This window comes from Chelonoidis abingdonii, chromosome 9 (genome assembly GCF_003597395.2).
Source record: "Chelonoidis abingdonii isolate Lonesome George chromosome 9, CheloAbing_2.0, whole genome shotgun sequence".
NCBI lineage: Eukaryota > Metazoa > Chordata > Testudines > Testudinidae > Chelonoidis > Chelonoidis abingdonii.
The window spans coordinates 35455528-35481241 of NC_133777.1; the positions used below are offsets into that span (position 1 = coordinate 35455528).

At 45.7% G+C, this 25714-nt stretch overlaps 1 protein-coding gene across 2 annotated transcripts in view; it reads right to left on the reverse strand.

The window, feature by feature from the left end:
• The window catches only part of PIGQ (phosphatidylinositol glycan anchor biosynthesis class Q), a 67413-nt gene that overhangs the window by 30475 nt on the left and 11224 nt on the right, over positions 1-25714 (reverse strand). Inside the window, exons 1-4 of one of the 2 annotated variants that reach the window (XM_032799351.2) lie at positions 12695-12964; positions 10127-10827; positions 3174-3305; positions 989-1109 (exon numbers count right to left, since the gene is read on the reverse strand). In XM_032799351.2, coding sequence (XP_032655242.1) covers positions 989-1109; positions 3174-3305; positions 10127-10827; positions 12695-12826 — 1086 coding nt within the window. In that variant the 5' untranslated portion in view covers positions 12827-12964. Of the gene's footprint in view, positions 1-988; positions 1110-3173; positions 3306-10126; positions 10828-12694; positions 12965-25714 lie in introns of those variants that run through there. The other variant, XM_032799352.2, reaches the window with a different exon arrangement.

Here is a 25714-nt window from a genome sequence, read left to right on the forward strand (position 1 = left end):
TTTTTTTTCAGTTCTACTGAATGACAAAATGGTCCTTTACCTGTTAAAGGTAAATTATACTTAGATAATAATTTACACACAAACACAGTATGTTCCCAGGACAACATATGCACACACACACACAAAATAAAAAAATTAAATTAAATTGAAGCGAAGGTTGTATATATGTTCAAATTACACATTCAAAATATAAGAAATCAGGGGCTCGTCTACATGGCTAGTTAGTGCACAGAAAGCTGGGGTGTGAACATACAGTACACTAGCCCTATTATGCACTAATTATCCTTGTAGATAAGTCCTTAGTGCCAGAAAAACAGGATGCTATGTGTCATGCTCGTTCTTAGGTAATTTATACTGGCCGTTTAGGGCCTGAGGTTGGAGAATGGCACAGGAGAAGGTGAATTCCCCAATCTATCATTAGTACACTTGAGAGAGAATTTCAGCGTTACCTACCCTGACTAGCTACTGCCCTCAGAACTCACCACCAACATGCTCTCACCAAACTTAGCTGCCTCAGCTTCTCGTGGTTTTTTCCCAGTTTAATGATTTCTGAGACTTAACTGGGCTAACTTTTCCCCCCTCTCAGATACCCCACTAGAACAATAGCTTGAGGGCACTTCCTGTTAATTCCGTAATAAAAGTGTCCTGGGCAGATAAGCACTCCATTCTTCAGCCCTTGGAGTTGTTTACTGTGCTCATGATGTAATTGTTACCTTGTGAGCAGGAAGTGCCCTCCAGAAAACATCTAATTTGTATTCATTGGATACTCAGAGAAGAGCAATGTTACATTTGATTAGTCTCAACGGGTTTGATTTGAAGATTTAATCACTTTTGTGGAGACCTAATTTTTGTGACTTCAGTCAATGCTTTTCTTCTCTGCATGAAATCCTCACGCACAGGCCCTGCCTCTCTACAATTACCACAAGCATGAACTGCTCTTCACTTTTAACACAAGAGATTAAGTACAAACGATTCCAGGCAGACTTACATCAGCCACTGGGATGAGAGTGTCGGCAAGCTGACCAATCCGATTCTCTCTGTAGAGCCAGGACATTAGCAGTATTCCCAGAGTCATGTCAATGAGGAGAGAAACAAAGATGTTGGCTTTCCTGCATTCAGGAGAAAGAAGAACAAAATTAGAGCACAGGAAGAAGGGTGTTTCGTGTTTGGATAACAATCATCACCAGCTTCATTTACATAGAGCTTTTCATTTCTGAAGGCCATCAAGACTCTTTACTGAAGATATACACCAGGAGTGGCCAAACTGTGGCTTGCGAGCCTCTTTTAACATTAAAGTGCAAGCCCTCTCCGCCTACCAGACTGGCGGGGAGGGAAGCTCAGGACCTCTGCTTTGCAGGGGGTGGTTGGATAGGAGCTTCTGTCCGGTGGGGAGGAGGGTCTCAGGGCTTCAGCCTTCCAGAATACACCTGCCAGGGCTTGGGGCTTCAGCAGGAATGGGGCTGAAGCCCGGAGGCCTGGCTCCTGTGCACCAGCTCTCGAACTTCTGAAGACTGTTGTATGTGGCTTGGAGGGTCATTGAGTTTGGCCACCCCTGGTATACACAGAATAGGGACTGCTTTCCTACCACGAATATACTACTGTCTCTAGGGTCAAACACAGCACCCATGCTAAGCCAGAACACTACACAACAGGTTTTCGCAGGGGGACTGAATAGCTGGATTGAAATTCCAAGAGGAATGTTAGGTAAGCACTCAAGTGGGATTCAGCTACTCAGATAAATTCACTATCACTTGGAGTATTTAATTTGAGATCAGAGGCCTTCCTAAAAGATATGCTTCAGTTCAAGCACTAGTCATTGGGCTAAATAATGTTTACTTACACTGTAGGGTAGAATAACTCCCCCCTCACTGCAAGAGTTTCTGGATGAAATTCTATGGCTTGTGTTACACACAAAATCAGATTAAATAATCATAGTATTACTTTTGGCCTTAAAATCTATTAGTGTATTTTAAATATTCCCTCGGAGTCAATGACTATAGTATCTGAGCACCACATAGAGTAAGATTTGCACAGTGATGGCCTTAAGGAGTCTATATCCATCTCTGATCTTTGCCTCTCCCTCTTCTACTGACGGTGGGGTTTTGTGTTTCCTTGGTTTTTCTGTTACTTCGATGTTTACTGCCACTTCTTGTCTTCAGTTACCGGAGGATGGATCTTCCAGAACACTGGGATAAGGGGGTGGGGATTGATACTCTTACTCTTGTGGCAAGTGCCATGGAACCTTGATTTTATATCCCATCTGATTAATTCAATGCCTGTAAAAGCAAAGGCTCTACAGTAGTGGTTTTCACCCAGGAGTCCGGGGCCCCCAGGGAGGCTGTGAGCAGGTTTCATGGGGGCCTCCAAGCAGGACCAGCATTAGACTCACTGAGGCCCAGGGTAGAAAGCTGAAGCCTCATTACATGGGGCTGAAGCCTAGGGCCCTGAGTCCTGCCACCTGGGGCTGAAGCCTGAGCAACATAGCTTTGCAGGGGCCCCTGTGGCATGGGGCCCCAGACAATTGCCCCGCTTGCTACCCCCTAATGCTGGCCCTGGCTTTTGTATGCAGAAAACCAGTTGTTGTGGCATAGGTGGGCTGTGGAGTTTTAATACCATGTTGGAGCGGGGGCGGGGGCAGGGCAGGGGGAGGGGGCTCAGAAAGAAAAAGGTTGAGACCCTATGCTCTACAGAACTGCAATGCAAGTTTTCCCTATGCAGCTCGGACAGTGCATCCCTGTCCTGTTTCCCAGGCTAGCTTTGGTGACACTAAGTTTCTGGATGGAACTTAAATGTTTCTTAGCATAGCAGAGATGTTCTGCAGGCTCAAGTATGTGTTGTGGGGCAGGGGGAAAGGGATTATATGAGGAACAGACTGATGGGATAGTAAAAGTCTCTCTCACGCTGCAACTCCACAAAAAAGTAAAGTCACCCCCACATATTCCTGTAAAATCATATTATTGCTACAAAACAAGATGCTTCTCCAATAAAAAACAAGCTGACCATTCAGTGCAGGAAAACAACTGGGTGGCAACGTCAGTATCAGCTATACCAGAGCCAGAGGAAGCTGAATTTCTTTAAAGCTAGAGAAGAAATGGGTTGGTACACTGCTGATGAAGGCTCCAGCTGGTCACAGGTATCACTCAGTGGGCTGTCAGAACAGACACACAGCATACCTCATTAGCTGGGTCTGATTCTGAGCCTTCCTGTTGCTGCTGATGATCTGGAGGTGCTCCAGTCGGTGCCCCAACTGTTCACAAGTTGAGAGTTTACTCCAGATGAAAGACAAAGGCCAAAACTTCAGCACTCTGCAGAAACACAAGGGGAATCCTCTCTGATACTTATGCTAGTAAAACAGGTGGTATGACGCTTCTACAAATTCCCACACCAAACAATCACTTCAGGTCAATTTAAGGTTGTGCACACATATAAGTGGTTTGGGTGCAGAATAATTTTTAAAAAATTAGAGAATTGAAAACCTTCTACCATTAGAAAACTAAGCAATGCCCTTCAAAACAAGACACCCAAATTACCTTAACTCTGCCTCCCATAAAGATGCCAGCCTACCAGCTTCCCTTGTGTCAAATTCGTTCTCCAGAGAGGGCTGAATTCCATTTTTTCATTATGGGTCAGTGTGTATGTGTAGGACTGCACGCTACCCTCAGTCCACAGCAGATCTCCCACTAATGGGCGGTTTGCATAGTGAGCAATGGTACACTATGGCCTTTTTGCATTAACTACTTTTTTAAGTTAGGATTATTCACACCCAACCCTTATTGAATTTCACTGAAAATTGGGCACCTTTGAAAATCCCAGCCTTAATTATCTTGACTGTAGCATGGCTAAGCAGGAAAAATTATCAAGCAGGGGTCAGTTCTTTACTGAAGTCAATAGGAGTTGCACCCATTTCCATCAGAGCTTAGTTTGGCCAGGAGAGTACTGGGGAGGCTGCAGTATACATTAAGGATAAGTGAGCTTCTTTCTCTTTGCCCACCTATTAGTTGCCTTTTCAAGAACATCACCCACCCCTTCCAGTTCCTTGGTATGTTCATGTAAGCTTCTCTCAGTCTGCACCCCGACTGAATGCCAAATCTGTGCAAGTTACCCCATTTTGCTCTTGAATTTACATCACTACTGGATCTAGATTTCCATGGGGCTTGCACCTGCTTTTTCCAAACTACAGTTGGTTGAATTTAGCCTGGGGTCTGGCAGCAGGAGCATGTGTTTAAAAGTGGACAGCATATGTGCCTTGTGTTGCAATTCATACATCAGTCTAGCTATCCAACCACAAGGAGAGTAATCCAACCCACAAACAGTAACTGGGTGGCTGGCTGAGAACTTTGCAGAATTCAGTGAAGGTGCACCTCTGGGCCTTTTCAGTTGCACTTCACAGCGGGTTTGTCAGTTTTAAACCCAGAGACCTGGAGGGCTCGGGCTCCCCCCAAGTTCTGATGTTAGATGCACTGGCTTTGAATCGCATGCAATATACTCTGAATCATTCTCCTCAACTCAGGGCTTCTGAATAATTCTGCTCTTCAGTACAGCCATCCATCTCACAGCCAAATTAATGCACTGCTGTTCAACTGGCCTATCAGGGTGTAACATCCAAAGTGACAGAGGAAAGAACAGGTGGAGGAGGAAAAGCACAGTAGGTTATTACACTGGCCACTGATCTCACAGACCTGGCTTCACAGATGCAATAAGGCACAAGTGGAGATGAGTTTTCTTTTCTGATCATGTTCTAACCCAGCGGTTCACAAATTAAGTCCTACAGAACATTTGCTGGGGTAAAGAATCCTGCCACAAATGCAGGAGAAAGGGAGGGATCTTCTTCCCCTTCCCAATGAGGTTGTCCACAGAAGGCCAAAATTTAAGAACCCACTGTTCCAGTCAACATTTGCAAGCTCCTCCCAGGAGGTAACTGATTTGGGGGCTGGAAATCTCCCTTGCTCCACCCCTTACTTTGAACACTGGTAAGAAATGTGAGAAACAAGCCATTTTGAAACTAGATTGGTTCTCCAATGTCTTTGACAGTTGATATCAATGTCTTTGACATCTCCATGGACCTTTGTTATGAGACACTGTCACAACTGAACTTTGTGAGAGATCAATGTCACATCTAATCCTGGACCCAATGCAGCAGCAAAGAGAGGTGATAGGAAATGTTTTCACCCCTCAGCCACGAGGCCGATTGTTTGTCCAAATCACAGAACCACTACATTCTGCAGACACTGTTCAAGGGAAGCCCAGGACTGGAATAACAGAGGATGCTTAAAATGTTGTTTTGGGGAAGTCTGTGCAATGCCTGTCTGTATTATGCCTGATTCTCTCTCTTTTCTTAGTACTAAACTTCATCAAAACCAACCTCCATTCCTCACTCCCAGCCAAAAGAAAGGAGAAAGAAAAAGCAGTAATCTTGAAAATATATCTAATCTAGACACACAGAGAAAGAGACCAATAAAGCGATTATAGGATCAGCTATGGAAATTTCCATTTGTAATAATATCCAAGCAAGAAACCAAAAATACTTCCAGGATTTTAAGTTACTGCTGCAATGTAAGGCAAGTTGGCACAAACGCTCCTGTTTGTTTTTCAGCCTTATAGGATGCAGACTGGTTTCTTATAAATATATCAGAAAATTCTAATATGGAGCAGAATGACTGGCTTTTATATCATTACACTGTTTAAATGGAAAAGTTCTGAGCAATGAGAGTGGATATCGGGGGTGTTTCCAAATGCAAGTAATTTAACCTACTTTGCACAGAGAGAGTCTTGATTTTCCAGTTCAGATAATTTGTTTCAAGACTATGGATGGATAACGCAGAAAAGCAATATATTTGAATCTGGATTGCATAGAAATGTGAAAGCTCCATTAACTAGAACCTCTTGGCTGCTACTCTGTGCTACAATTCCAGGAACAAAGCTTCCCTACTGGGTGAGGACTCTGAGGGTCAGATAGTATCAACAGGAAGCCATTAAGCAGTTTATTTTTAAATAGAGGAACACGGGGCGTTTACTGCCCCAATATTAAATTATTCTAATGGTCTTAACAACGCACTGGAGACTTTTCAGTGTTAATGGAAGTTCTGCACACAAACCCTAAAAATTAAGCTGCAATTACCACAGCTAGGCACAGGGTGGTGCTGAAGAGATGTCTATGCTTCAGATCAATGTACCTGCTACAGAATGTGTGGGCATTTTATAAGACTGAATCACTGTATGCAGCCTATGTTGTTGCCAGGGAAATCTCATTTATGAGATTTTTACCTGTGCCATCCTATCTAAGTGTGCAGGTATAGTTTTGAAAAGAAACATACAAAAAGCCCTGAGTTTGTGTGGATTTCAGTAATCAAATCCTCCAGCCTGTCAAGGCTAATAACCTATTCACTGCACAAAAGCTTGGGAAGACAGATAAGCCTTGCAGCGTGCCCCAAAAAGCATCAGACTTGGTCACTGTCAGCACAAGGTGAGGAAGCGAGTTCCAGAACTGAGGTCACTTCACTGAAATCACCCTGCCAGAAGCCCCTTCTCATTAAACCAGAGAACTGCTAGCTCAAGCACCCAGGTGATCTCATCTACTATTGTACAAGACTGTAACTAAGGCCACGTCTAGACTACGCGCCGTATCGGCGTGTTAAAATCGATTGCTCTGGGATCGATATATCGCATCTAATCTAGACGGGATATATCGATCCCTGAGCGCGCTTATATAGATTCCGGAACTCCACCAACCCCAACGGAGTTCTGGAATCGACATGGCGAGCCGTGGACATCGATCCGCGCGGTGAAGACGGGTGAGTAAATCGATTTTAGATATTCGACTTCAGCTACGTTATTCACGTAGCTGAAATTGCGTATCTAAAATCGATTTTATCCTGTAGTGTAGACCAGCCCTAAGGTACCCTTAGCGGCAGTATTTAAAGTAGCCAGGACCCAAATCATTTGACCTTTATAGGTCAAAACCAGCACCTTCAATCACAGACTCATCACCTCATGGTTTGATTTTAACAGCCTGGGAGGAGCTAGCATCCAATATGTAAAGTGCGGACTGAAGCTCCCCAAGCATCTTTCAACCTCAGTGAGGGACACTTGCAGCAGCCCAGGCAGAGAGGACACCACATATGTCTTCACCAAATACAATTCTATCACCACAGGGATTATCAAAAGGAATTACCCCAGGGACAATAGTGACTGCCAAAAGCCATTGCCATATCCAGCTTCTCTGAAGTCAAATTGTACAAAATCTGAACCACCACCACCACCACCTTCCTCTCTGCAAGGGCTGGAGGAGCAGACTTCAATGGCTCTTAGGAGGCTTCGCAGAGATGCAGAATCACCAGGCTGCAAGTCCTCCCTCCTCCGGCCTACCCCTGCTCCGAACTCTGGAATGCCCTCAGTGACTGGAGGCAGCACAGACTTGGTGGAGCAAGTTCTATTCCAGATATAAATGACCCCTGCCCAGGACCGGAAGTATTCCGGGGGTGGGAGGGTAGGGGGAAGGAGGAAGAGAAGCCTTACAACTGCCCTATGACCCTTGCACCAAGTAGGTTGACACAAAGGAGCCTTAAGCAATGAGATGCCCAGTGAGATTAAATGGTATTACTCCTCAGGGCATTGTGCGCCAAAATTTTTTTTTAAATCTGCACACAATATTTTAAAATCCTGCAAATTTTATTTGTCAAATAAATGTGGAGGCTCCAGCATGGCACTGGGGAACACAGGCTACTAGCTGCACAGGGGTGGGAGATCTAGCTGCAGGGGCCCCCACGAGAATATAGCATTCTATAGTACTGCAACTTTTTGTTATAGAAGGGCCCCCCCAATATTGCTTTGCCCCAGGCCCCTGAATCCTCTGGGTAGCCCTGAATGAAACTGAGGCAGAGAAAGACAAAGTGACTTTTCCAAGGTGTCACGGGGTGGGACTCACCCCTGAGGTGCCTCCTGCTGGTCTCTCATGGAATTAGCATTTCCAGCCTCTGGAGCGCCCTTCTGAAGGCCGGTGTCCCGCTGCTGCTGGCCCCAGGTGTCCCTTCCAGGACCCAGTGCCCCTTGTCTTTGGTGTGCTGCCCCCTGGCAATAACCTGAGAGTCTCAGGGTCTCCCCACCCAAGGGAGCCCCCAACCCTCTATCCCCACCTTGCCTCAGTCATGGGCTACTGCCAGTCACTATCTAGCCCCCACACACTGGGGCGGACTGCGGTATAAAAGCCACTCATCATAGGTAGGAGGGGTTTGGACCTGCTCCTCTGCCTACCCATACGCTGCCTTGCAACCCCAGTACCTAATTGGCCTTCCACTAGGCTGCAGCCTGGGGGGTTTCCAGGCTGGAGCTCCCCAGCACCCTTGGCCTTCCCCCAGCCCTACTCCACTCCAGGTACCTTCTCTCAGTTCCCTGCAGCCAGGTCCCTCCTTCTCAAAACTAGAGAGCCTGTCAGCCTCTTGCCCTCAGCCCTCTTATAGGGCCAGCTGTGGCTGCTTCCCCCAATCAACCTAGCTTTTCTTTCCCTGCCACAGCCCTCTTTCTGGGCAGTTTTAAGCCTTTTAAGGCAGGAGCAGGTGACCACCCCACTACACAGGGCCACACAGTGAATCATTGGAGAGCTGGAAAAAGAACTTGGAACACGATTCCCAGTTCAGTGCTCTACCCAACTAAATAATGATTCCATGAGTATAATCAAGGGGCTGAATTCAGACCCATTACAATAGTGAAATTCCACTGGAGCCAATGGAGTTCCATCTACTTACACCAGGTTTGAGTTTGACCCTAAAATGACTTTAAACAGATAATTAGAAAAAATTATAACACTTTCAGCTTTACACATCAAGTAGAAAAATTCAACAAACCATTCTGTATGAAATGGTTCACCATGATTTTTCATGACAGTATTACACAATTGGAAACTTGTTAAAAGATTCCACTCCCCATAGCTCGAGGCTATACTTGAAAAGATTTGTCTATGAATGCTTTAGTAGCTGTTATCCAAATCTGATTAATCAAACTGTCCTCTTCCAGCTTGAACACTGAGCACCAATCAATCCCCTTTTTGGCAACACAACACAATCTCACTAGACGGCTTTCCCAGCTGTGGTACTAAGCTTTATATACAAGGACTTTTTTCCTTCAGGTCTGTTCAGATTTCCCCTTTGGTGCCAGCACTTGCAGGATGTTACACTGGAGGCATCATATTCATCCTGGTGAAACTCCATTTCAGTACACGAGGTAAGTAAAGTTAACGAAGTTCCAGCAAGGATGTATTTGATCCAGTGTGCTCCTATTAACCTCCAGTCCCAGGGGTGCAGCAGTGTCATTGGATGTCAAAAGTTGGAATCAGATGCCCAGTTTGCCAACATTTCAGTGTTCCTCAGCCACAGAGGCACTTCACAGCAAACAGAGATTAGGGTATCCTGGCTACAGAGCTACTGGGGTGAAACACCGAACTGTTAGCTCTCTTTGCATCATCCTGTCATTCAAGCTGTGGCTGGAAGAACCCATGGTTCAGCTCATGAAGCTGAGGGAGAGGGTTTTCCCCCAGTGAAAATGGGAAGAAGTTCAGCTTGCAAAACCTCAAAGCTCCCCCAGAAACCTTCTGGAGTTTGAGGGAACTGTTACTATTGATATGGCAACATTGTACCTTGCATCAGTACCAGCTCAAATCCCACCCCCACTACTCTCAAGCTCCATGTAAATGTGGCTCCAGTAGAAGATTTCAGTCAGGGGCTTCCCTGCCAGCTGCTGTGCCCTGGAACCCAACACAGGCTAATCATTCATTCAGCATTAACTTGTACTAGGATGGCCCATGGGTGTTAGGGAGACTATCACAGACAGCAGGTCCCTGCCCTCCCACTTAAATAGGGTAGGGCTACTATCAGTAGCAGCTCCTCAGGTTTGGAATTGCTGTTTTGAGACAGATACAGTATGGTCTTTACTCATTGTGGGGAAATTGGCTCTGAGTTGGCTAACCGGTCCCTGATGGCCACTCAGACTGTTTCATCCCCACCTAGGCTGAGATATTTTAACACAATGCACATTGCTTGCTGGGATCGAGCAGGAAACTTGCACTCTACTGATAGTCTTGGGTTGGACTACGTTTCAATGTAGCACACAAGCTGCCCCATCTTGCATCACATACCTGCTTTTACAAACACTGGAGACAAGTGAAAGCAGGAATGTCAGCAGCATACACACAGGCACAGAAGCCTGCTTCATCAGTTCTACGATAATACTGGCTTCCACTCCTTCTGACTGCCAGTGAGTCAGCTTGATAGGCCCATCATCGTATCTGTCTGTCATGAACAGTACCTTGCTCTTTGCAACGGTGTCAAACACAGCACCTAGTTTTGAGGCATCATTTCCCTTATGGTCAGCAAATGTGGTCAGGCTGTCGGTGGGATGCAGCTGTGAAAGCATTACTTTGCGCTGGTCATAATATACTAAGATGAATTCATCTTCCTTGGGGCTGCTGGGGCATTTCTGAAAGATACAGCAGCTCCAAAACTTGCTGTCTCCCTCTTTGCTGAGCTGTATCCAGGGCTCATGGGAAAAGATTGTGCTGAGATCTTCCAGGAACTTGTCCAGGACCTCTTCCTTCTCCTGTTTGCTGTTACTCCATGAGCCCAGCACACACATATCGATCTGAGTCACCCGCTGGACTTCAGAGAGATATTGCTTCACCTGGCCAGGAATAAAAGGGAAGTGGACCACAGCGAGGACAACAGCAGAGTTCTGTTCTGGGATCCAACGGCCAATCAAAAGGCCACTTTCTGCTGTGGCACAGCAAGAGGGGAAGAAGACCTTAAGAACCATGATAGCAATCGTGGAAGAACGTAATACCTGCCAATAAATACAAAAATAAAACTTAGAGACTGTGGGTAAAGGCACAAACTGAAAAAAAACCCTTGAGCTTAAGGAAAGCCATTGCTGAGGAGATCCAGTAAAGTTCCAAAACACTAAATTCAAGAGCAAGCTGAGAACTGCCTCTGCATCTTAGATTAAGAAGCTGACATTGGTGCTATTAAGGTGAAAGAGGGACTTGGCACATTTCTGATAAACACAAGCTCTTCAAATGACCTTGTAGTGGAGCTTCCAACACAAGGGCATTTTGCAAGTGTTGGAATCATCTCTCATAACCCTGCACGAAGATCCATGCAAATTGCTGGACAGACTCCAACCAAGGGTCCATCTAGTCCAGTATCTTGTCTCTGACAGCAGCCAACAGTACATGCCCCAGAAAAAGGAGCAGAAACTTTAACATGGATAGTTGTATAATAACCTTTCCTACAGGGTAATGTTTCTCCCTAACTCCTTCAATTAGAAGTTGACTTATGCCCTGAAACAAGAGGACTTATATCCTCGCTTATATCATTGGAGCAGGAGATATGCTCTGCCACCTACTCACTGTGTAACCTCCGTCATGACACTTAATTTCTCTGTGTCCCAGCTTCTCCACCTGTAAAACGATAACTGTTGATCTACTTCACAAGAGGATTGGAAGGCTTTACTGATTAAAGTCTGATTTAATTCCTTTGATAGAAGGTCCTAAAGAAGGTCAAATATTATATTCACTTTTTATCCCTGTTTTGCCAGCAGTCCTTGACCACCCTGCAATCTAGAGCAGTTTCCCCCCCCCCCCAATTCAGGGAGAACACATTTCTGTGGTTTTATAAATCACTTTAACAATAAATAAATACATTTTGAGCCTTGAACTAGCTGACAATGTCTCTTTATGTAATGCTGAAGCATCTAATAGAAATATAATTGCATTAAGGAGGGTGTTTGCTCAGAATAATCAGCATCCGGTGACTGTTGTCCTTTTCTGTCCTTCAGTGCTGTGCTAGGGATGTGAAAACTCCATGAATCCCTCAGGCTGGCATCTTTGTGATGGGAGCAGTCAATTGGAAAGAGAAATACACAGTATATTTATAACATGTTGAGAGTACACAGTCCCTGGTGTGTGTGTTTTTCTCTCTATTTAATAAAGTTTAACTGATCTACTGAATCTATGCACCTGGCAATTTGCTATGAAAAGATACACTTGTCTGTGATGGGGAGGGCGGTGGGGAACAATTAAGTCAAGTCACTTGACAAGTCACATAACCCCCAGCCTGCCAAATGCAATGGTAGGAATTGACTGCTCATGGATGAATTCCTTTCAGCCCCTTGAGGCGGAAAGGTGAAGTTTTCTTGGCATGTGCTGGCAGTGGGGCAAGCACCACAACTGCTGCAATCAAAGGCAAATATCTCCCAGGTCTGAATTTTCCCCGTCATTTCACAACAGCTGAGGCCACCTCAATACCTGCATTGAAGAGGGTGCATATGTGTGTTTCTGGGGATTTTTAGTGTAGCAACATCGGTGCAGAACTCTTAATGTTGCTAAGAGCAGACAGTTCCCTTAGCTCCTGAAGGGAGTGAGCTCCTTGCCTTACTGTCTGACAGTCCCCTCCAGCTGACTGCAAGAGCAGCATTCACGGGCCACAGAGAGAGTTACATCCTTCCCTCCTGGACCAGAGGGATAATTTCTTCTATGTGGAGCCTTTGAGGAAATGGGATCTTAGAAGAACCTCAAATAATTATTAGTGAAAGGTGAATGAGATGTAGATGTTTCTGTTTTAACAGTCTAAGATATTTTTAGTAACATGGCATAGGTAGGGATATAAATATATTTTTTCTTCAAATGGTGACACTTATCCTGCCAGTGTACCTTTAAAGCTGAATTTTTATTTTTAAATTTTCCAGGTAGTGTCAGCAGTTTTAAAAGTGCTATAATAGCAAGAGATTTCCAGTGTCCTCTGCTATTCTCCCTCCACAGAGTCCGTGCCAATTCAACCATCATTTTAGAAACAGATTGCTATTCCATGTAGCTTTAGCATTCATTTTGTTCTCAACTTTTTATAACGTCCACTAAGAAGCATGAAGGGAAAATATTTCTATTTTTCCCTTCTCTATTTGGGAAACATTGATTGTATTTCTCTCCTGTCCCTCAAAATTAACCTGCAGTTATTTACTACCTTGATTGTGCATCAATATAAATAACAACACAGCTCTGAATGTGTGTGCTTATTAACTGCTGGAAATCGAGTAGAGGGAGCTCAGATACTACTTTTAAGGGGACATGTAATATCTCTACAGCAGGAAAATAAATTGCATCATGTTAATAGTTACTGCAACATATTCTGGTTATCAGGGAAGCAACCTGGAAACTCATGAGACCTGGGCTTATTTCCAACTCTGCCAGTGACTTGCAGTGTAAACTGCCTCGTTCATTTTAATAGGTTATATCTGAAAACTAAGGATTATATTTTAAATGTCAACATAACCTAGTACAGGGGTGGCCAACCTGTGGCTCCGGAGCCACATGAGGCTCTTCAGAAGTTAATATGCAGCTCCCTGTATAGGCACCGATTCTGGGGCTGGAGCTACAGGCGCCAACTTTCCAATGTGCCGGGGGGTGCTCATTGCTCAACCCCTGGCTCTGCACTTAGGATTTTCTGGGAGTCAGGGGGAGGAGCAGAGACCTGGCACTCCCACTCCACCCCTCCCCACTCCCTCCCCTCAGCCTGCAGTGCCCTCACTCCTCCCCCACAGACCCTTCTGCATGCCATGAAACAGCTGATTAGGCGGTGCAGGGAGGGAGGAGGAGATGCTGACTGGGGGGGAAGCCGGTGGTTGGGAGACGCTGGGAGTGCGATGGGGGAGCTGATATGGGGGCTGCTGACATATTATTGTGGCTCTTTGGCAACGTACATTGGTAAATTCTGGCTCTTTCTCAGGCTCAGGTTGGCCACCCCGACCTAGTATTTCATTGCTGATCATTTTAGCAGAAACATCCATCAAATGTACTTATTTTACCAAAGTCCGAAATTGCCTATTGCTCCCTCATAGATACCTGCTACTCAGGTGTCCCCACCTTCCCTCAGCCCCCAAACTTTTCCAGTGCAGTTATACATTGCCACTGTGAAAACCTTTGGAACACTGGAAATGGAAAATGTGAGGACACCATATAATAAATGTATTCATTAATATAAAAATAAATAAAAGTTAAGGTACTGATTCTATAATTCATACTCAACTCATTAAAAACCTTGATATTTTAAGGTATCATTTTCTGCTTTTCAAATCTGACTCTTTCCTAAGGGATCTAAGCTTCAGAGAAAGCATTCCCAGAGGACTGGCTGGGTCAGAGTACTGGTAACAGACAGAGAGCATTACAGTGTTGCCAGCTCAAATCCAGTACAGGCTGGAAGTGAATGAAAGCCACTACTGTCACTGGATGTTCAGTGGCCTCTATGAAATACGTTGTGATCTCCTGACATCACTTAACCACCTTGTCATCACTCTCAGTTGAGAGGCCAAAGACCAAATGAGCCTGAACTCCCTTCTTACCCTTAGACATGGTTTCTCCAGGACAGAAGCAAGAAACATTGGCAGATTGTACCCACTCTGGAGATGAATACAAGAACTTCAGTCCACAGGGCTGTCAGGCTAGTACCATACAAGAGCACAAACCTCACTTCCAACCCCGCAAGAGAGATCCTTGTTCAAATACTGCTCTGTGAGCTGGCTGCCACCAAGCTGCCTCCTAACTTACAACAGGCAGGAGAATTTTCTGCCTCCAGAACTGGCATACAAGCTATGGAGGCATTGGCAGAGGAAACTCTCTAGCTAGCATCTAAAGCAGAGTGCCAGCCTGGAGGAGGAATATGTACAAGCACAGAACTGGTGTACCCTGTAATCTCCTTCAGGATGGCAGAAATAAGTAGGCTAACTCACTGGGCTTCATTTTAACTCCTTTATGGCTACATATGTACTGCATGGCTCTTGCCAGAGTATTTCATTCTGGTGAGGAAATCACTTGTGGGGCTTTTCAGACCCTTTGTTTTAATGGGTTCTTGTCGCAAGCTCAGATGGCTTTAGCTTGCCAGAGGTAGGCGAAGCACCAGGCCCTGGAATTTGTGCAGATTAAGAAAGGACTGAAGCACAGGGGATTCATAGACTTAAGGTCAGAAGGGACCATTGTGGTCATCTAGTCTGACCTCCTACACAATGCAGGCCACAGAATCTCACCCACTCACTCCTGTAACAACCCCCTACCTATGTCTGAGTTACTGAAATCCTCAAATTGTGGTTTAAAGACCTCAAGGTGCAGAGAATCCTCCAGCAAGTGACCCATGCCCCATGCTGCAGAGGAAGGTGAAAAACCTCCAGGGCCTCTGACAATCTGCCCTGGAGGAAAATTCCTTTCAGACTTCAAATATGGTGATCAGCTAAACCCTGAGCATGTGGGCAAGACTCACCAGCCAGCACCCAGGAAAGAATTCTCTGCAGTAACTCAGATCCCATCCCATCCCATCTAACATCCCATCACAGACCATCGGGCATATTTATCTGCTAATAATCAAAGATCAATTAATTGCCAAAATTAGGCTAGCCCATCATACCATCCCCTCCATAAACTTATCAAGCTTAGTCTTGAAGCCAGATATGTCTTTTGCCCCCACTACTCCCCTTGGAAGGCTGTTCCAGAACTTCACTCCTCTAATGATTAGAAACCTTCGTCTAATTTCAAATCTAAACTTCCTAGTGAAGGAGCCTGACTCTGGGTGCTCAGTGTCTCTGATCCCATCTGGGTAGCCAGAGCATACAGGGGAGCTGCCAGCATCAGGGAATGGAGGATACAGTGCAAGGACCCGAGAGAAAAACATGCCTTTCATCAGAGCAATGAAACAGAAGACAGCAGATTACAATAACCCCTCCCCAACCAATATACTCCACATACAGTAACTCCTCACTTAATGTCCTGCTGCTGCGAAGGTGCTTCCTAGTGTCCTTGCCTACAGCAGGCTATGCCTGTGTGGGGTAATCCAGGCACTTCCCAACCAAGGTACAGCATGTAATGCCTTTTGTCTGCCCCTCCTCCAAATGTCCTTGGAACCTAACCCCCGATATTTACATTATATCTTATGGGAAAATTGGATTTGTTTAACATCATTTCACTTAAAGTTGCATTTCTCAGGAACAGAACTACAACGTTAAGTGAGGAGTTACTGTATTTGCTCTTGCAGCCCCCACCATCACTGTGAGCCCACCCTACTTCTCTCCATAGTTCACACCACACAGTGCCACCCTTTGCCTGACCTCACACCACCTCTCCCTACTTCCCCCAATCCCCTAGCGTGGCCTCTTCCCAGCGTGACCCCTCCCTCTCACATTCCCCCAGCGTGACCCCCTACTGCCTCCTCCCACTATCCCCCAGTGTGACCTCTCCTGCTCCTTCCCTTGCAGCCTCGTCACCATGACATCCTCCCAGTCTCCACCCGAGCCCCCCTCCCTGCAGTCCTCACCTTCACCCCTAAAAACTACCTCCTCCGCCCCCCACCGCAGGGAGTGACCCTCTCCTACCCCAGTCAAACAGCCGGCGGGTCGGACCCTCGTGACATTCAAGCCACTTCCGGGTGTTGCTAGCAAGTTGCTAGGAGACGCGGTCTGCCGCTCGCAGCACTCCGGGCCGTCCGCTCCCAATGCGTCCCGGGCAGGCAGCGGAAGCCGTGGCTCTAAGATTCCGCTGCCTGGAGCGCTCCACCTCTCTCACGGTGGGGCGGGTGGGGAGCCTTCCAGCCCCTCAGGCATACGGTGCCCGACCCCGGCTCCCCGGACTAGAAGGAGGGGCCTGATCTGTGAGTGGGGTGGGAGTGTGTGGTTAATATGGGGTCAGCAGCTTCCACTCCCTCCCACTCACGATGCCTTGGCAAGGGGAGCAGGCACCCTGCAGTACTTCACTTTTGTCCCCAGGGTCATCTTTCACCCCCAAAGCCCCTCTGTAGGCAACAGATACATTGTCCCTGGCCTGGGTGCCTCTGGGCACCCAGCCAAAAGGAAGGTGCCAGGGGCCTGATGACACCAGCATCACTCACTTCCGATGACCATAAACCAGGCCATAAAAGTCAAGAGCTTGGCTTTAAAATAATAAGTTGGGGTTCTTGATTTGGCTGCAGCCTTTTGAACCTTTAGGCCACACTTGAGGCATGTTTCCAGGCTTTTCTCTGCAACTGCAAGGGCTAGAAGCTTTCCTATACATCCCCTCCCTCCCCCCAAAATTCTCATTCTCATGCAATAACAAACCATCCCCCAGGAGCTGGGACTTTAAGAAACACCACCCATAAAATAGTGAGAATTGCCTCATGGGGCATATCTTCTCCATAGCAGCACACCAGGGCATCAAATATGCTACTTTTGTGGGTGTTGCAAGTGCTGAGCAAATGGATAGAATGGGCTACTATAAGGGCATCAAATATGGTACTTTTGTGGGTGTTGTAAGTGCTGAGCAAATGGGTAGAATAGGCTACTATAAGCAAATGGGCTACTATAAGGTGGGTGCATAACTGGCTGGATAACCGTACTCAGAGAGTAGTTATTAATGGCTCCCAATCCTGCTGGAAAGGTATAACAATAACAAATGGGGTTCCGAGGGTCTGTTTTGGGACCGGCTCTGTTCAATATCTTCATCACACACTTAAATGTTGGATAGAAATAGCTTTAAGTTTGCAGACGATACCAAACTGGGAGGGATTGCAATCGGCTTTGGAGGACAGGGTCAAAATTAAAATGATCTGCAAAAAATTGGAGAAATGGTCTGGGGGTAAACCGGATGAAGTCAATAAAGACAAATGCAAAGTGCTCGACTTAGGAAGGAACAATCAGTTTAACACATACAGAATGGGAAGGGCTGTCTAGGAAGGAGTATTACAGAAAGAGTGTCATAAGCATCAAGTCCAATCTGACCTTAGCGTCCAAAATGCGGGTGCCTGATGAACCCAGCTTAATTACCAGCTTGGATCGAATAGCGCTGCCACCAGCCAGAATTCCAGTGTCTGGCTCACTCTGGTCTCCCAAACCCCCTGGGGGACCCCCCAAGACTCAGGGCTTCTGAGTCTCAAAACAAAGGGAAATAACCCATTCCTTCCCCTCCTTTACTCCTCCAGATCTTCCGCCTGGGTACACTAGAGATTACCGCTGCTTCAGTTCCTTGAACACAACACCGAGAAGCTCAAGGTGTCTTCCTTCTCCCAGAGGCTATACGAAGATTCAAGCTTAGTAACTCTAACACAAAGAGATTTCCCCTCCTTCGTCCTTAGCCTTACACAGAAAAAAAAATCAAACAGGTCTTAAAAAGAAGGTCTTTCTTAATAAAAAGAAAGAAAAAGACTAAAATGGTCTCTGTATCAAAAGTGACAATATACAGGGTCATTGCTTAAAAGAAAACAAAATGAATAAACAGCCTATTCAAAAAGAAATACGATTTAAAACATTCCAGCAACTACACACATGTAAATACAGAAACAATATAAAAACTTATATGTCGCTATACCTGTACTTACAACTGGGAAAACAGAAGATTAGAAGCCTGGATAGAACAATCACTTTTCAGAGCTGAGACGAGCAATCAGAAGACGCAGACAAAGAATCAACACCTCAAAAATTCCTCCCTGAGCTTTGAAAAATTGGTTTCCTGAATTGGTCCTTGGGGGAGAGAATGGAAGGAAGGAGAGAGAAAAGAGAGGGAAGAAAAGGATAAGAGGAGAAAGGAGGGCACGCCGACTGACACACACACCCCCAAAGCACACTAAAACAAACACCCCATCAAAGGCAAACCAGAAAACCCCAATCAATAGACAAAGACTCACACCCACACCCTCCCGCCCAAATCCACCACGAAAACCACAACTAATACACAAAACAAAAACAAAACACAAAAAAAAAACAAAATACTCAATACACCAGAAGAAATAATCAAGCTCTAATTCTCATAAAAAGGGATAAATACAAAACCAACAACATAGCTTTATTATGTACTGGGGCACGACAGCCTCACCAAGATTTGTGTGTAACCACTCACACCACTTCGTCACTCTATTTGGACTAGTGCGTTATTTCATATTTCTCTCCCTTTTTCAGAGCATCCCTATGTCATTTTACCCATAACGAGATAATTTTTTTGTCTTTTCTTCTTGTTTTATCATAAAGTTGTTTTTTTAAATACTTCACCTTTTTAGTATGGCAAGGCGAGCGAACCTGTGCAAGGATTACTCCTTCTCTCAGGAAGACGGAGGGGAAAGAAGGAGGGGAAGGCTCACACCACCGCCTCCAAGTCAGGTGGGCATACAGCGCTCGTGCGTGATCATAGGAAGACTGCGACGGAAGGCGACTCGGCATTTTGGGGAGCTTCCAAGAGTATGAGCAGAAACCCCTATATAACCAGGCACCCCCGCCCCCCGAGAAATCTGGAAAGTAAAGCAGACGCCACGGCCCCCCCCGAGGAAATGGTTATTTCCTGTTTTAAGGCATAAGGGATGTTCTGGTCCCCAGGAAGGATTGGGGGACCCAGCATGTGTACCAGCACTGACGCAGCCGCGGGCTGGCACTATCAAATCTAGCGTAATTAAATACAGGGGTTCATCACTCTCAATTTAGAAAAGTTCAAAATCTGAACGTAGAAATCACACGCACACGACCACGCCTGCGCGTGGGGCGGACCCCCAGCGCCTATATCCCTTCGCACCATACAGGGAGGAGGACCAGCAAGATCCCACCACCCCACCCCCACCCCGCCTCCCACACTTGATTGCTACGGCAGTGCAATTGAGCACTGTCCTGTTTCTCACCCCCCGGTGTTACAACCCTTTGCCCAAGTTATCTGCTTCTTTGCTGTCTCTGTTCTGTAGCAATTACAAAACTTAAGGACTGAGGGAAATAAGGTTCTATATTCATCCGAACACATGGTAGTTCACGTGCGGGGGGGAGTTTAACAGGGAAAAAAAACTGGGAGGTGACATATCTGGTAACGCCCCCCGAAACAACGAAATTATAGTGCACAGTTAACTGCCCCCCTCCCGCCCATGTGCTGAATGTTTCAGAGCCACGGGAAGATGGAGCCCCTGGGAACCCCCCACCGCGCGGCCCACCACGGTTTGAAGGAATTAGATCCCACGCTACGCCCAAAGGTATTGGAGAAGATTAGTCTCATCAGAGGAAGGTGAGCTATACAAAAAAACAAATCCATGTTGTATGGAACAATCCCGCACGTTCAATCACACACCTGTCGTACGATACCAAACAACTCCCCGCAACCCGCCCGGGCCACCCACTACCTGCAGGACATCAGCTCGCTGCGGATTCAGAGCCCGCTGTGATGTAACAACCGAAAGTCGCTCACCCAAACGCAGTCGAAACTCCTTGTGACTCTCTCGGCTCCTGTGATTCAAAATTGTGAAAAATTAGACCCAGTTTTCGGAGGGGCTTTCTCTGCACAGACTTATACAAATGTTACCGTAAAAGCAAACTAGAGAAAGTAACTTTCCCTAAAGTGTACAGAAGAATCTAGACAGCACATCCAAGACTCTCTCTATGGAAAATACTAATTCGACTTACTGAGAAATAACAATGGTGGATCAAATGCTGTTTTCCTCAACTCCTCGAACCACCACAAGCCCCAAGAAATCTGGGGCTTCCCGTAAGTTTAGGCCTGTAAGCAAATATTTTTGACACAGACTCTAAACCTACTGCCAGCACAGTTTCTATTGATTCCAAATTTTCCACCCTTCCCTCCGCCACACTGCACAACCAAAGAACCCAAGAGGAAGGTGATGTAGCATTTGACCATATGATTGGGTGTCACTCTCATCCTCACTGCTTGAACCAGGCCAGCACAGAAAGACACTTGACTGGGGCTAACTGGCCCACAATGGAAATGGAGAGGGCGGAGGCTGGAAAACAAGAGGGCAGTTCCTCCTTTCTGCCAGCACTCGCCCCCCACCACCCGTACATTCCTGCATGCACGCTAGGCTGACATTGACAATAAACATCACATAATGACAAGGGGAATGAACCTTGGAGGGGCAAAGTCAATCTAGCATTGCGCCAGAGCCGAAAAAACGCAGCTGCTAAGAAGTTGATCAGAGACGACTCATCACACGCATTAGCCAACAGTGCAAAGTCTTCATAAATCACCCCAAAAGTCCTTTTCCTTTTAGGAAATCAGCAAAGTAGAGGGCAGAATTTTGGTTTATCTGCTCTGTGTATCTCATTATGTGGCAAGGTAATAACTAAAGACTCTATTAGCCTTGTCTTAGGTTCTCAAGTTAACATTTCTACCCACCACATGCAAGAGACAACACAAGAAGCCACAAAACAGAGAAATTGGACTCCTCTTCAGCCACACAAACCCCCTTTCATCACAAACCCATGAACCACTGGGGTCTCTGACTGGCCCTCCTTACGGCAGGTCTGAGCAGACAAAGGTCAACACAAAGACAGTCATGCCACTCTCACTTCCCCCCCTCTAAAATAGAGCTACACTCTTCATCTATAGAATCTTGCGGGCATTGATCGAAGCATGCCCATGTGGTGGGATAATATGAGGAACTGTGGCTCCCCGTCAAATCCTGCAACCCCCACCAAAATACTGCTTACTCACTATTAACAGAAACAAATTCCCTTTCTCTCAGCGTGATGCTGGATGCTCCTGACAAATTCTGTATAAGCACACGTCGAAAGAGCTTGGTGACAGGTCAAACTAGATCTAGATGCCTTGGTGGAAACCCGAAATTCGGGTTTCTGAGCTCATCCCTTGAAGAAGTGTTATGTATGGCCCTCGCCTGACAGCTTCACCAGGACACACAGCGCCCCAGCGACGTGGTTCAATAAATACATTAATAGATCAAGGGATGACAAGTCCGCTAAAATGATCTCCTAGGCCATTTCTCTTCCAACAGTAAATCAGCCCTTTCCTCTCTACTGACATGGTTAAACACTGATTAAATGTGTACAACGATCTAAAAGAGAAATACCACAAAAAGCATCTTATATCTCTTTGCTACTACCGGGAGATACTCCAGACGAGGCACGTAGACTGGCGGATCGAGTCGCGTGAGATCATGACTGCCATACCGATCACGAGAGAAGTGCAGTACGAATCACGGTTCTACGTAGTAGGCACTCCAAGAGAGATCAGAGGCAAGTGAGAGGACGGCTGAGAAGTAGGCGAGAAGGATCGAGACTGTGATATACAAAAGGAGTTGGGAGGGAGAGAGAGTGGATAGAAAAAAATGGAAGAGGTGTGCGTGATGCGAGAGCGGGAAGGTCGCCCAGCAGGTTAAGACCCTTGGGAAACCGAGACTTCTGAACGGCGCTCGATGGAGATGGGGAGCACTGAGGATACACATGGGGAAGAGACAGGGAAAAGAATAGTCAGCTTGCAGGTGCAAAGAGGGCTCGCTGAAGAGATGCCGTGAACTCCTGGAGTCATAGATCAAGAGATGCAGATAAAGAAGACTGGAACGGATCTTCGGGCTGAGAGAGGCATAAGAGGTGGCCATGGCAAGAAATAGTCATCAGAGGGTGCTCGCAGGGGCATAATCAGTGGTGTGCGGGGGGTGTGTGTATCTACTGGCACACTAACTACGTACTTGCATGACTTAAATAAATGCTTTATCCTTGAATCACACCTTTTCACATTAATCTAACATTAGCTCTATTTATCCTCATTTTTTTCTATTGGTCTTTATGTATTTTAGTTGTTTTTCTATTAGTATTTCATTATACAAAAATAACCACCAAGGAGTTTCATAGAGTTAATAGCTAAGAGGGCTGATTTTGGTTTTGTTGATGGTTATACCTTACAAAAAATTACCCAGGCTGATCCCTCGGGATGACTTGTCTCATGTATCTATTAGTTCTTTTATATATAATTTTTGTTTTATATTTGTATTATTTTTGTCTCTGACATTTTCAATTTGAGTTCTACTGATCATTTGCTATTGTGAATTGCTCTCAGATTATAGTTAGCAAAACCCCGCCTGGCTCCCACCTAAGGATGAATTGAGAGAAGGTGAAGCATCCTTAATTCATACCAGTCACCAGGAACACCTGGCCTGCACCACCCTTCAACGAGGCAAGGAAGCGCTCGCAGAATTAAGATACCAAGTAATGTCAATAAGGAAGAACGTATCAATGATTTAACATAATCACATAAACTCTCCCTCTCCAACGGCCCCCCTAAAACCATCCATGGCGCTTTTGCAAAAACAGCAAGCTGAAAGGATACACACACGAATATATTTTCCTTCCACTGCCACCACCGCTAGAGTTGCTTCTGGGATTTCGGGAACCCTGTACCGGCTTGAAAATAATTAGGAGATCACGCAGAGTAGAGGGAAAGACTACCACGCAAGACCAGCCCCCTGCTCTCTCCTCTCTTCATAATCCCCATCCCTGTGGACACATGGCCTCTGATGTTTGGGTATGCACATGTACTCAATCCCTGAGGGCAGCGTGCGTGCACTCTCCAATCATACTAATACCAAGAAGAATAATCTGAACATATATTTATGACAGCAAAATTATTCTCTTACAGAAAGAATATTTCAACTCTGGACTTTTTCCCTTGCCTTATCAAAGATGTATATTTTATAGCGTGAGAACCTACTCGCACAAAACATCTAAGCAGGCACTGCTCCGAAAGGGTCCAGTTCTGCCTCGGACTAAATGCCCCTTTTCAGACAGATATAGAACCAAACTCAGCTCTCTCGTGGGAACATAAAGAACAGATGTGTTGGGCACCCAAATGATTCAAAACAGGGCCAAGCTTGGAGTGCTCTACATTGCCTGAGGCAAGGAGCCAATAAAAAGTCTTTGGGCTAGTCCGAGCTCACCTCAGCAACTACAAAGCAAGCCAAAGCCAGACTGCAGAATGCGTCTAACGGCAAGCTTGTTAGTGGATGCAGAGCCACAAGAGATACTCATCCCCCTCCAGCCCTGATGTAAGGGGAATCATAGGAAAGAAAGTAGGCTGCGGCATCCCTGCATTGGGAATTGCTGGCTGTTGAACAGTCCTGGGGACTACCAGAGGAAAAGAACTCAGTGGTTGTATGTGTTCAGTTATTGATTTCATGAGCTACTCTTGTTTACCCACTGTTACTGCAGAATGAATGAAGCTGTGCTAAGCTTAGTTTGTGTCAAACGCGCAGCACCATGATAACTGGTGCACGGGCCGTGAGCATAAATTCCTTCCGTTAACCAACAGCTTTTAGTAACCAGAGCAGACCAGTTCCTATTCCCACAATTTCCTGATGTCTAAAAAACAGAAAACGCTGCTGTGGATAGCGGGGAGAAAACTGCACCTTGCTAAAGAGCACTACCCCCTGAACTAGCAGCGCCAACAGAAGGCACAATCCACTTTGTACATGCATGAACTGCCCATATGTACATGGTGAAGACTGTTTTAATCCAAAAGGAGGTTGGGTTTTAACAGTGTATGGATAACAGGGAGGAACATGTAAATTATTATTGAATGCTGAGTTCTGCTTTGAAAAGGAGTGAAACAATCTAATTCCTCTGCTGACAAGGCCTGTGGCACACTCCCAAACTCAATTAAAGCATTCAACAAAAAGCATCCAATGTCCATTTCCGACATGGGGAATTTAGTCTGTTGGCTTTCATGACAGTAAGATTGATACGGGCCCTACTCAAGGAACATTTGCTAAGAAAGAGCCCAGAGAGGGTTCAGCGGGTGTCAAGAGCAGCTCAAGCATTTTCTCGCAAAGCTGCTGTATTCTCACACTCATTGTGGATAGCCAGCCTTCGGATAGAAAAAATTCCAAATGGCTTATTGCAACTGTGAAAACTCGATTAACATGAAAAAAATTGCAATATAACGGAATGGAAAACTTAAATGAGTAATACTAATAATAAGCCAAGGTCACAGCAAGTCTTCCACAATTAGATTTATAGCTTCGCTAACACTAAACTAGTCACAAAGTGCAAGCTAAACCATGCATCCCTTTTAAGATGGGAACTGGAGGCACAACACTTACCACACAACCAGTGAAGCTCAATGTAGGTCTGGTCAGAACAGCGTAGTCCCAGCTCTAAAATTCGCTAGAACTGTCTTCCAGCACTAAACGGGTACTTTCTGCCATGTAGACAAATAGCCGTTGCCAAGGTGAGAAACTTAGTGAGGAAATACTTTGAAGAGAATTCTGAAAAAAATCAAGAGCGATGAGGTAAGACCATGGCGATCTGAGGTTAGTTCATACATCTTAACTTGCAAGTTGGCTCCAGTCCTGTATTCACTTTTCTCATTGCTTTTTATCATCTGATGCTATATTAAAGAGATATATGAAAGCTCAGTAAAAATGACAACACTGGCCATTCCATTTCTTAACCATCTTTATTTACGGGCCAAATACCAACAATGAATAGTGATGAATTCAGACATAGTATAAGCAGTTACAGTCAGAAATGACTACCAGAGTCGCACTGTAACGAGCCTCTGACTATGCGTGTCCTGAGATCTAACTGCAAATTTGACAACATTAACCAGAACTGTGTCGTTACCTGCAATGATCCATCGGAAGGTTAAGGCTGCATTGATCCCTGTGCATCAGCCAACACATGCCAGGATGATCATTCAACCCTTTTATACTGGTATGATAAGTGTAAGGCTAAGTCCCAGCCAGGGAAGTAGGACTTCTTCTAACTTTGGCGGAGGAAGGTAGGGATGTGGAAAGGCATGATTGATGAGGCAATGGGCCCCGACTTCGCATGTAGGGCGAAAGGAGAGAGGGACTCTGAGAGAGAAGAAATCAGCCTCCAGACCCAGTAAAGATAACTAGGTAACGTGACTGGCTCCTCTGTCAAGGACATGGGTCCTAAGAGAGTGGACGTG